The sequence below is a fragment of the Plutella xylostella genome, chromosome 9 (genome assembly GCF_932276165.1).
Source record: "Plutella xylostella chromosome 9, ilPluXylo3.1, whole genome shotgun sequence".
NCBI lineage: Eukaryota > Metazoa > Arthropoda > Insecta > Lepidoptera > Plutellidae > Plutella > Plutella xylostella.
In genome coordinates this window covers 8,999,396-9,011,127 of record NC_063989.1, presented here as the reverse complement: position 1 = coordinate 9,011,127, position 11,732 = coordinate 8,999,396, and the positions used below count along the sequence as shown (strand labels likewise).

At 40.1% G+C, this 11,732-nt stretch overlaps 1 protein-coding gene across 1 annotated transcript; it reads left to right on the top strand.

The window, feature by feature from the left end:
• The first annotated feature begins 282 nt into the window (after positions 1 to 282).
• On the top strand, positions 283 to 11,059 carry LOC105390989 (membrane alanyl aminopeptidase). Its single transcript, XM_011562395.3, has 17 exons — positions 283 to 441; positions 626 to 852; positions 1,907 to 2,190; positions 2,667 to 2,825; positions 3,377 to 3,525; positions 3,808 to 3,988; positions 4,109 to 4,292; positions 4,456 to 4,697; positions 4,806 to 4,995; positions 5,421 to 5,601; positions 8,302 to 8,399; positions 8,683 to 8,862; positions 9,052 to 9,239; positions 9,552 to 9,719; positions 9,960 to 10,103; positions 10,304 to 10,382; positions 10,553 to 11,059. The coding sequence occupies exons 1-17, from the start codon at positions 438 to 440 to the stop codon at positions 10,766 to 10,768; spliced, it is 2,874 nt and encodes a 957-aa protein (XP_011560697.3). The 5' UTR covers positions 283 to 437; the 3' UTR covers positions 10,769 to 11,059.
• Positions 11,060 to 11,732: the final 673 nt, after the last annotated feature.

Sequence of the window (11,732 nt, the reverse complement as noted above, 5' to 3'; positions counted from 1 at the left end):
TTAATAAAATGTAATTATAATATTAAAGTATGTATAATCGAAATCGTAACGTAAATCTAAACTACATAGAACACATGTTCTAGTTTATCTTATCTTGATTTTCATAATAATGATCACATGATCATATATTTTTTTATCATAATAAAAATATTTAGCAGTGGTTATCCAATAGAGCTTATACTAAATGCAGTAAAGAAGGTAGGTATAATGAAGTTTATATTACTGAAATTAGTGCTATCAGCAAACAATAACGCAAACAGTTATGCGATCGATATCTTTAGACAACGTACTTATGACTAAAACGAGTTTAAAACTGATAATTTATCGCAAAACCAGATTAATGATTAATTTATCGAGATTATGGGTGATAAATATTTGAAGGTATTTTATTAAGGAAATTGTAGAGTCCAGTCATTTATTGGATTACGGCGGGCAACATGGGTAAGTTGTAAATGTTATGATTTTTATAATAATATTAGAACAATTTAAATAAGTACTAAGTTAAGATAATTAAGGGTAACAACCTTGAGCAGTAGTGGACCATAGATCTTATAGATTACGTTGAGAGAAGACACAAGAATAATAATTTAAATATGCAACACTTATAACAATCCCAACTTTGCAGGTTCATCCATACTATTGCCAGTTTTGGCACTAGTATTCCTTGTAGGGGCCATACACAGCAGCCCTTATGATGAGTTTAGGTCCAGCATCGTAGAATTCTACGACACCAACCTAGATGAACCTAAATACAGACTCAAGGATAACGTGAAACCGTTAAGACAAACCGTCGATTTGGATGTGTACTTGGATGAAGACAGATTTGATGGAGAAACTTCAATTTATATTCTTGTGAGTATAATAATAATAATGTCCATCCGACCTCAAACTAGGTAGAGCCTGTAATATGGGATGGGTATCGGACAGCCGTTAAATCTACAAAGATACTTAAAAAAGAATAGAATATATCTTTAGATAGATACATAATATATTATCGAATAAGTACAAGTACTCGTATCTGTCGTTAATCAAATATCTGTCTTGGTCGGGAATCGAACCTGGGAACTTGGGCATTGCAGGCCGGATCACTAACCAGACTAACCACTACAACATTCGGTCGTCAAAAGTATTGTGTCTAATTTTAAGCTCATTTGCAGGGCATATATATATAGAGGTCAGGTATAGATTTTACCTAGTTTAGTATTATATCTACAAAATGGTACTGTTTTATATGTCTTTAGATTTTTTAAGGCATGATTCTTTATAACAGCTCTTTATATATATTCGCAGATTCAAACTTTACCATGCTGACGAAAAAAACGTATAATAATGTTACTAAAAAGCTTATTTACAAAAGGTTTATCATGCTTATTCAAATTTTTTGTTTAAATCTTAATCTTGAATTTAATCATATTCATTATAATAAAAATGAGGATTAACCTACGTTGCGCTTCGTTAGTACATTTTAAGCTTACAAATCCGATAATACCTAATTAGAGATTTTCAAATGAGATTACAGAAGGTACATAAGGTGTACCTAATCTCAAACAATATAAAAATATTATATAAGTATATTTTTGTTTCATATTACCTACTTATAATGGAATGGGAAGCCTCTTTATTATATCCTGCGAGGATATTGTAGTATCTTTAAGCTTGTTTTTTATGTATCAATTCATACCTATAATTCAATAAATAATAATAAGAAAAGATTGCAATATCTCACTTTTAAATAACTAAACAATCTAAACAATTCAGGATGTTGCCATAAGTTTACTCAGCTTATCACTCTGTACCACTTTTCTTTATTGAAACTTGTGTGAAAATGAAGAAAAGTCTAATTACCATACTATGAAATTCACATTAATTTCAACTTTTGAGTTATGATGTAAATGTCTTTCCACAGACCGCTGATAATGATATGAAGCAAATCGTCCTGCACCAGAATGTAGTAAGCATCAGCTCTGTCTCGGTGTTCGATGTCAGAGGGGCGCCCGTGCCACTGCAGACCCCTGGTGCATTCGAGACTGACCCTTACTACGAAATCTTAATGATCAATCTCGCTAACCCCATCCCCGTTGGAGAGTACACTCTGAAGATTGTCTACAAGGGAAGAATCAACACCAACCCGCTCGACAGAGGATTCTACAAGGGCTACTACTTCACTGACAGCAGCAACACCAACATGGAGTGAGTATCTGTTTTTCGGTATCTCTGTTTTTCTAGCTTCCTGCGTTTATTCTTATTCTATTATATATATATACACACACACACACACACACACGCACTCACGCCTTGTATTAATGTACTCCCTTGCGGGGTAGGCAGAGGTGCATTGCTGCACCCACTTTTCGCCAGTGTATGTTAGTCCCAATGTAATAGGGGGCGGGCCTATTGCCATTTTACAGGCATATCCAAGACCCGAGAACAAATATCTGTGTTTAAACAAATATCTGCCCCAGCCGGGAATCGAACCCGGGACCATCGGCTCTGACTACTGTCCCGGGTCACTAACCAAATTCAAATTCAAATTCAATTATTTTTTTTATTAAATTCAATATAATTTGAATTTGAATTAAAACAATGCAGATATCTTTATAAATATACCTAATGTTTCAAATTTTGCATGTTTTTGTAGATTCTTTCATTCATCCGTATAATTCCAGATACTACGCCACAACCCAGTTCCAGCCGTACCACGCCAGGAAGGCTTTCCCTTGTTTCGACGAGCCCCAGTTCAAGAGTTACTTCACCATCTCCATCACTCGGCCCGAGGACTTCAGCCAGTCCTACTCCAACATGGCTATCGAGAAATTTGAAACGATGTATGTGGACTTGCTTTTTTTTACAAATTTAATGGCGAGGTTGGATAGTGTGACACTATCCGACCTCTACTCTACCAATTTTGCAAGTTTGCACGGTGCTAGGCCAATGATTCCATGATAAAGATTTAAAATTATTAAAAAAGAAAGGGTGGTCTCCTTTGTTCTTTGGAATTCCGGCTATGTTTCATATGAAACATTAGAAAGTTGAACTATTGTAAATGAATTGAATGAGACTCATTTAACTAATATAATGTTAAATGCGGTTCCATAGTCACCTGAGATTTGATCTTTAATATCATGGAGAACTAATTATCACTTCTTCAATATTGTACTTATCCCAAAACGGCGATAATATGGTTCGCAACCTATCACGTGAGTACAAATGTGCTGCGAAAAGAGGGTGGCTCGCTTGTGAGCCACCTCTGACTACCCCTTCGGGGATTACAGTCGTGAGTGCATGTGTATGCATGTATGTATAAATATTTCTATTTCTTTACCTTTTACAAATAACATAATGTAAAAATTCAATGATGTGTTTAATGAATTTTTAGTGTAAAAGAAGACGGATCCACCCGTGTGCGTGAGACGTTCTACCGCACTCCCATCGTGTCGGCGTACCTACTCGCCTTCCACGTCAGCAAGTTTGTGGAGACGCAAGTCAATGTGGACAATAAACCGTTTGGAGTCATCTCACGCCCTGGTTAGTACTGACTGAATTTAACTGAGAAGCGCCCGATTCTAACTGAGGTCAGTTAGCACGGGTCAATTTTCGCTCACTAAGCACCATCTCATCAGACGATATAATTACCCCGAAAGCTACATACAATATTTTACTTGAACTATGAGAATGACGAGTAAGTGAAATTGTCCCTGTATCAGTATTTAAATGTGTTTTTTTTTTGTGAGGGTTACGTTTGAATTGATTGAGTTGTATGTCCTTTAGGAAATTGACTCAAGTATCTCAAGGTGTATTCGTTCTCAGGTCCAGTGGATCAGCACGCGTACGCCATCCGACTCGGCCAGTTGACCACAAACTGGCTCAGCACTAAACTGAAGTTTGACTACTACGCCATGGGTGAGGGAGTGGCGATGAAGAACGACCATATTGCTCTGCCTGACTTCCCATCGGGAGCTATGGAAAACTGGGGAATGGTTAACTATAGGTAATTATGTTGAGAATTTCAGTATACTTTAATTACGTCATTAGCTGATGGTGATGATTCTTCAAAAATTACAGGGTGTCATAACTTGTACCCAATATCTTAAATTACACTAATTTACAGGGAAGCTTATTTGCTGTACGACGAACAAAACACTAACCTGCAGAACCAAATCTTCATAGCCACCATCATCTCTCACGAAATGGCCCACAAATGGTTCGGAAACCTCGTAACTTGCTTCTGGTGGAGCAACCTCTGGCTCAACGAGTCCTTCGCTAGTTTCTTCGAGTATTTCTCTACTCACGGCGTAAGGCTTATTCTTATTGCATTTGTTTTTGTATATATCCGATATCTGTCAACTTTTCAAAGTCATATCTACAATATAAGAAAACTTGTTAAGTGTTAGGTATGTAGTTTATGTCACCAACACTGTTAAAAGAAGGCTATCAACTGTTTATTTTCTATTTTAGGCTGATCCCTCCCTGGAGCTGGATGACCAGTTCGTGGTGGATCACGTTCACAGCGCGCTGGCAGCCGACGCCTCCTCCGGAGCCACGCCCATGAACTGGACCGGCGTGGTCACCAACCCCTCGATCAACGCCCATTTCAGCACCACCAGCTACGCCAAGGGAGCTTCTGTGCTCAGAATGATGGAACACTTTGTTGGATCCACTACCTTCTACAAGGCACTGGAGTATTACTTGAGAGAAAAGTGAGTGTTGTTAGCGAATGAAAATGTTCACAAACTACCTATTGAATTGTTAATCCTGGTTATATTATTATTAGTATTATATTTAAGTGTGTAAGATTTTCATTGCAGCCAATACCAGCTTGGAGACCCTAAAAAGATGTATGCCGCATTCGAAACAGCCGTCGCTGAGGATGGCTCTTTAAGCCAATATGCAAATGTTAAAATCACAGATGTTTTTGACTCGTGGATCCAGAACCCTGGCGCCCCTGTCGTCCATGTCAATGTAGACCACAGAACCGGCGTTATTACTGTCAAACAGGTTTGGATCCTCTTTTTATTTTGAATTCGTTTTCTCTCAGTACTATTAAACCGTTGTATGTGGATAGTACGAGTGTTATCATTTCAGATTAGTACTAGTACATGATCAGATGACTAAGGTTACCGACATAGCTGTCAAAATATGCAAGCTGAAGTGGCAGTGGGCTGGTCATATCTGCCGAAGAACCGATAACCGTTGGGGTAGACGAGTTCTTGAGTGGAGACCACGAACAGGCAAACGCAGCGTGGGACGCCCTCCTGCCCGCTGGACTGACGACCTTAGGCGGGTGGCGGGTAGTGGTTGGATGAGGAAGGCCGAGGACCGAGTGTTGTGGCGCTCCTTGGGAGAGGCCTATGTCCAGCAGTGGATGATTATTGGCTGATGATGATGACATGATCATAATATTCTGAAATGTTTTCTTGCAGGAACGTTATCAACTGTCTGGAATTCGACCCAACACCCTTTGGCAGATTCCTCTAACATACACTCGCGGCGATGACGTTGATTTCAGTAACACCAAGCCTTCCACCGTCCTGGTTGGTGAAAGTACTACAATTAACAAGCCCGCTGGTCATGAATGGGTGATCTTTAACGTTGCTCAATCAGGTATTAATTTGAAATAATTTTTATATAATTAGGATATTATAATAAGAATAGTAATGATGTGAAAGAACATACCGTTTTGCTAAAAGTTCAATTGCTGCTGCTATATTTATAAATATTACAGTAGCTATAAAATACAGGTTTACGCACCCACATCTAAGCACACCGATGATGAGGTCGAACTTGCGTATGAAGACGTATCGTCTGCCCTGCGTAAGCTCACTACTCATTTCACGGTGGTGATGGGAGACTTTAACGCGAAACTCGGAAAACAAGAAGGCGGCGAGACGAAAGTGGGGTCACATGGATTTGGAGTCCGGAACCATCGTGGGCAAATGCTGGCTGACTTCTTGGAGAAGGAGGGCCTCTATATGATGAACTCCTTCTACAAGAAGAAGCCACAAAGGAAGTGGACGTGGATTAGCCCCGATGGGAAGACTAAAAACGAGATCGACTTCATATTGACGGATAAGAAGCACATATTCAATGATGTCTCAGTGATCAGTAGGGTTAAGACCGGCAGCGATCACCGACTCGTAAGAGGCACTTTGAATATAAACTGCAAAATAGAACGCTCCCGTCTAATGAAGTCCACGCTCCGCCCTACTCCTGCTCAAATCCAGGATCCCGAAAGCTTTCAGTCTGAGCTTTGCGACCGCCTGATATGTTTAGAGAATTGCGTTACAGTTGACGATTTAAATAATAGGTTTGTGGAAACTGTCCGAGAGGTAGGATCGAAATATTTTTCGTCCCGAACCAACCGAGGACCTCAAAAACTCTCAGATGGGACTCTGAGTCTCATAAGAGAACGGAGAGAAATGAGGTTGCAGTCTTCAGTTGATATGGTCGAATACAGACGTCTAAACAGACAGATCGCCAAAGCAAGACGTTGCGATATGAGACGCTACAATTGCAAGCGCATTCAAGACGCAATAGAGCAAAACAAGGGCTCCAAAGTCTTTGCTAGAGATCGACCTGTTCGGCAGACTCTGTTGACCCAACTGAAGACCGACACTGGCAACACCGTTTCATCAGTGCCCGAAATTCTGGGAGAAATTGAGAGATTCTACGGACAGTTATACACCACAACACAAAACCCTATTACCAGCGGTGCTCACGACAGCCGAGCGCCACTCACCCGACACTATACCGAAGATATTCCGGACGTCAGTCTAGACGAGATTAGTATAGCTCTCAAACAGCTAAAAAACAACAAAGCTCCGGGAGATGATGGAATAACGACAGAACTTCTGAAAGCCGGCGGTAGACCGATTTTAATAGCACTTCGGAGGCTGTTTAATTCCGTCATACTCGAAGGCACAAGCCCGGAGGCATGGAGCAGAAGTGTAGTGACTTTGTTCTTCAAGAAAGGCAACAAAGCCCTATTGAAGAATTATAGACCCATTGCACTTCTGAGCCATGTGTACAAGCTGTTTTCGAGAGTTATTACGAATCGTCTCGAGCAAAGACTCGACGACTTCCAGCCACCCGAACAAGCCGGGTTCCGAAAAGGCTATAGTACCATAGATCATATACACACGCTTCGGCAGGTTATACAGAAGACCGAGGAGTATAATCTACCTTTATGTCTAGCGTTTGTGGACTATGAGAAAGCCTTTGATTCTATTGAGCTCTGGGCGATGCTTCAATCCCTTCAGCGGTGCCATATAGACTATCGCTATATCGAGGTGTTGAGATGTATGTACAATGCTGCCACAATGTCAGTTCGATTACACGAACATAGCACAAAACCGATCCAGTTGCAAAGGGGCGTGAGACAGGGAGATGTTATTTCTCCGAAACTGTTCACCTGTGCACTGGAAGATGTTTTTAAGCTTGTAGAGTGGAAAAGACTGGGCATTAACGTCAATGGCGAATATATCTCTCATCTACGATTTGCTGATGACATAGTTATTATGGCGGAAACGCTGGAGGAGTTAGGCGAAATGCTCACAGACCTCAATGATGCCTCTAAACAAGTTGGGCTGAAAATGAACATGGACAAGACAAAGGTCATGTCGAACGAACATGTTTCATCATCGCCCGTAACTGTAGGAGGTGTCACCATCGAAGTTGTTGATCAGTATCCCTACCTAGGACAAGTGATCCGATTAGGTAAATCCAACTTCGATAAAGAGGTAGCTCGTAGAATCCAACTCGGATGGGCAGCGTTCGGGAAATTACGACACATCTTCACTGAAAACATACCTCAGTGTCTGAAAACAAACGTTTTCAATCAGTGCGTGTTGCCAGTGATGACTTACGGAGCCGAGACGTGGTGCTTCACCAAAGGGCTTATCCACAAGCTCAGAGTTGCTCAACGTGCTATGGAAAGGGCTATGTTAGGCGTGTCCCTGCGAGATAGGATTCGTAATGAAGAAATCCGCAGGAGAACTAAAGTTACCGACATAGCCAAAAGGATTAGCACGCTGAAGTGGCAATGGGCTGGCCACGTAGCCCGCAGAGCCGACGACCGCTGGAGTAGAAAGGTTCTGGAGTGGAGACCCCGTGTCGGCAAACGGCGTGTCGGTCGCCCCCCAACCCGTTGGTCTGATGATCTGCGGAAGGTAGCGGGAAGCCGCTGGATGCAGATGGCGGGTGACCGTTTGGGGTGGCGATCGTTAGGAGAGGCCTATGTCCAACAGTGGACTACAGAAGGCTGAGAGAGAGAGCTATAAAATAATGAATATTTTTGTGGATTAGGTTACTACCGTGTCAACTACGATGACCACAGCTGGGAAATGATCGCCGGAGGCCTTCGAACAAGCCGAGAGGCGGTCCATAAATTAAACAGGGCACAGGTAATTATTTAAAACCCAACTTACCACATTAATAAAATGGCAATTTTAATTTCTCCTTCTGCTTGTAATTTCTCATGCCTACTCAAAACGAAGGAATGGGTATTTACAGCGCAGTGGATTTATAACGATGATAATGAAACCTACAAAACTTATAACACTTATATGCGAAAGGTATTGAGGGCGCTATATGTAAAGTTATAATGAGCAATTCACCATTTAGCTTCCCACATTTACCCGACTCAAACTATTTTTTACCCTTATCGCCCTCTTCCGCATCGTCTAGATCGTGAACGACGTCCTCTACTTCCTCCGCTCCGGTGACGTGAGCATCGAGCGCGCCTTCGACGTGCTGGCGTTCCTCAAGGAAGAGACCGACTACTACGTGTGGGCCGGCGCCATCGGCCAGCTCACCTGGCTGCGCAGGCGCACAGAGCACATCCCCGCGCTCTACAACGAGTTCAGTGTGAGTGTTTATAGTCATTCCTGGATTATTTTATTAAGACTACTTCTAAGACTACCTGGATGGTGACCAGATGCATGAGGTGAAAGAAAAGTTAGCTCTATCAAGCAGTACAGTAGAATTTTCAAGCTACATGATCGATTGTGATCCTAGTAGAAAATTATACAAGGCCATAATATAATTTATTTGCAGGCCTACCTTCTCGAACAAATGGATGCTGTGATCAACCAACTCGGCTATAACGAGAACCCTTCAGACTCGACCTCCACTATACTGAATCGCGTCCAGATCTTGAACTTCGCCTGCACCCTGGGCCACGAGGGATGCGTCACCGATTCCTTGGCCAAGTGGAAAGCTTTCAGGGAGACACCAACTAACTTGTGAGTGAAATTGTTCTTTGAAAATGTTGAAGTCGTGACATTAGGTAAAGTTCCGTATCAGCGACATATTTTTGCCAGAAACAATATCAGAACCATCTAGCACTCAAAAAAAATATTGGAAATACCTATTGCGGATATCTAACAACATAATCTACATGACGCATTTTTTGCAATTTGATTAACGAATGACTCATGTGCTACCAGCAATAAAATCAGTCAGGCCATTGCTGGAAATAAGTCTCTTGCAAAGCTAACAAACAATGTATTTTCAACTCCCCGATACAAGTATATCAGTAATGTTATTATTTGCAGGGTCCACAAGAACCTCCGTCGCCACGTGTACTGCGTCGGCGTGCGTGAGGGCGACAGGACTGACTACGACTTCCTGTGGCAGCGCTACAACTCCTCACAAAACACCGCTGACATGGTCGTCATGCTGAGAGCCCTCGGGTGCACTAAGGACGAGGCCACACTTCAACAGTAAGTTACTGATCACTTTATCGTGAACTTTTGATTGAACAAATGCATTCAGACTACAATCATGAGCAATGAGAACAAAAGTTCCAGAGACATATGGAACTTGAATGGCAGGTGGAACTTTTTCATTGTTCGTCAGTGTATTAATAAAGATAATATTGTTTAATTATTAAACTTTAAGCTTTAGATTTACTCTGAACTTCCAGAATACTTTCACTAACAGCTTGTTTTTATTCTAACCAGCTACCTCCAGCAGAGTCTATACAGCAGCAGCATCCGTATCCACGACAAAACTAATGTCGTTAGCTACGCTCTGCTCGGAAACCAAGAGAATGTGAAGGGCGTCCTCAACTTTATTTACAACAACTACGAAAGCATCAGGACTCAGTAAGATAATTTTGAACTTTTTTGCACTTAGAGTTATAGTATAGATATATATATATCATGTTTTCACTATATTTATAATGTTTGTTAATACCTATTATAGATATTTTCTTTTAGTTTTCTTTATAATTATTATCATATATTTATATTTTAAAGTGTTGTTTTATTTGTAAAATTACTAATGAAATACTTATTACTGTCAGGTACGGAGGTTCAGCTCGCTTGGAAACAGTTCTTAGCACTCTTGCTGCATACCTGACTGACTTCTCTGATATCGTTGCTGTAAGTACTCCGTGGTTAATTGTATACATATAAGTAATGAATAAGTAATAATAAGGCTGCAGAAAAAGACCCTTCAAAATAAAAGTTTTGACAGTACTTAGTAAAATTTTTGTGCATTCGACATCGATTCCATTGTCTAATAAAATGAAACAATTTATTTCCCTCCACAGTTCCAAAGCTGGCTGTACAGCAACCAGTTGAAGCTGGAAGGCACAGAGTTCAGGACTGGAGTCAACGTCATCAACTCTGCCATCTCCAACCTCGACTGGGCCAGCAAAAACGCTATTGGTCTAAACGCCTTCCTGATTGGTCGGAATGCAGCTGCAAGTGTGATTGCACCAATCACGCTGTTGATCGCTGCTGTGGCAATGCATTTGCTCCGTTAACAGTTTCAGATGCTCTTGTTTATAGTCGTATAGTCTTTGAGTGCCTAAGATACTGTAAATTAGGTATTTTATCTCAAAGCAGAGTTTAATATGATATGGTGCTAATATTTCACAAATTGACTTTTGCACACAGTATCTGAGATAAAATACACTTTAAAGTTAGCTACTTGTGTTACCTTGAACGTTGAGTGCTATTTTTACATACTTACACCGTTGTTCTTAAGCGCTACTATTTATGTTATTTATTGTAAATGTTGTAAATATAAACCAAAATAAATGTTATTGAATTTTTATCTGACATTTCATTGTAATTAATTAATGGCACGTAAACTTCAATAAAATAACTATGTTACACAAAGTTTGGTATAAATAAATAAAATAAATAATCATATTTATATTCTGTGGAAATTTCTTATATTATTATTATATATTTTTTATATTATATAGATTTATTATATTTTCGAATGAAACAGTAATAACTAGATGCATGCTTTATTTAAAAATAATAATAATAATTTAAAAGATATGCATGTTTTCGTTTATTTGTATAATGTACTGTATAAGTACTGAATACATTTTGTATGCCTGTAAGTGCAGAACATAGTGCAAAAAAGACTGTAAAACACCTACTATGACTATACCTATGTTCACAAATAAAATGATTTGATTTGATTTGATTAATTATTTCAGTTTATTAATTGCTTAAAATTCACCATCATATCATCACCAATATAAGGGCCAGCTGAAAACCAACGCTGTGGCCTCTTTGGCCACAGCACATGCTGAGCTGCACCTCGATCCGGAAAAAAAACAGAGCTAACGTAGGTGTAGAATCGAGTGAGAGTGTTTTAACTCGCATTCTATTCGAAAGTGCCGTCAAGTTGACAGCACTTTCGAAGCACTTTTTACCTATCGAATAGAATTACCTATGGAATGATAGCTGTCAAACTTTCGCAAATCTATT

Bases quoted from the DNA above. Each gene is read 5' to 3' on its own strand.
- LOC105390989 (XM_011562395.3), top strand. The intron at 4,996-5,420 runs GTTTGGATCCTC...GTTTTCTTGCAG, and splicing joins GCGTTATTACTGTCAAACAG to GAACGTTATCAACTGTCTGG. The intron at 8,400-8,682 runs GTAATTATTTAA...CGCATCGTCTAG, and splicing joins ATAAATTAAACAGGGCACAG to ATCGTGAACGACGTCCTCTA.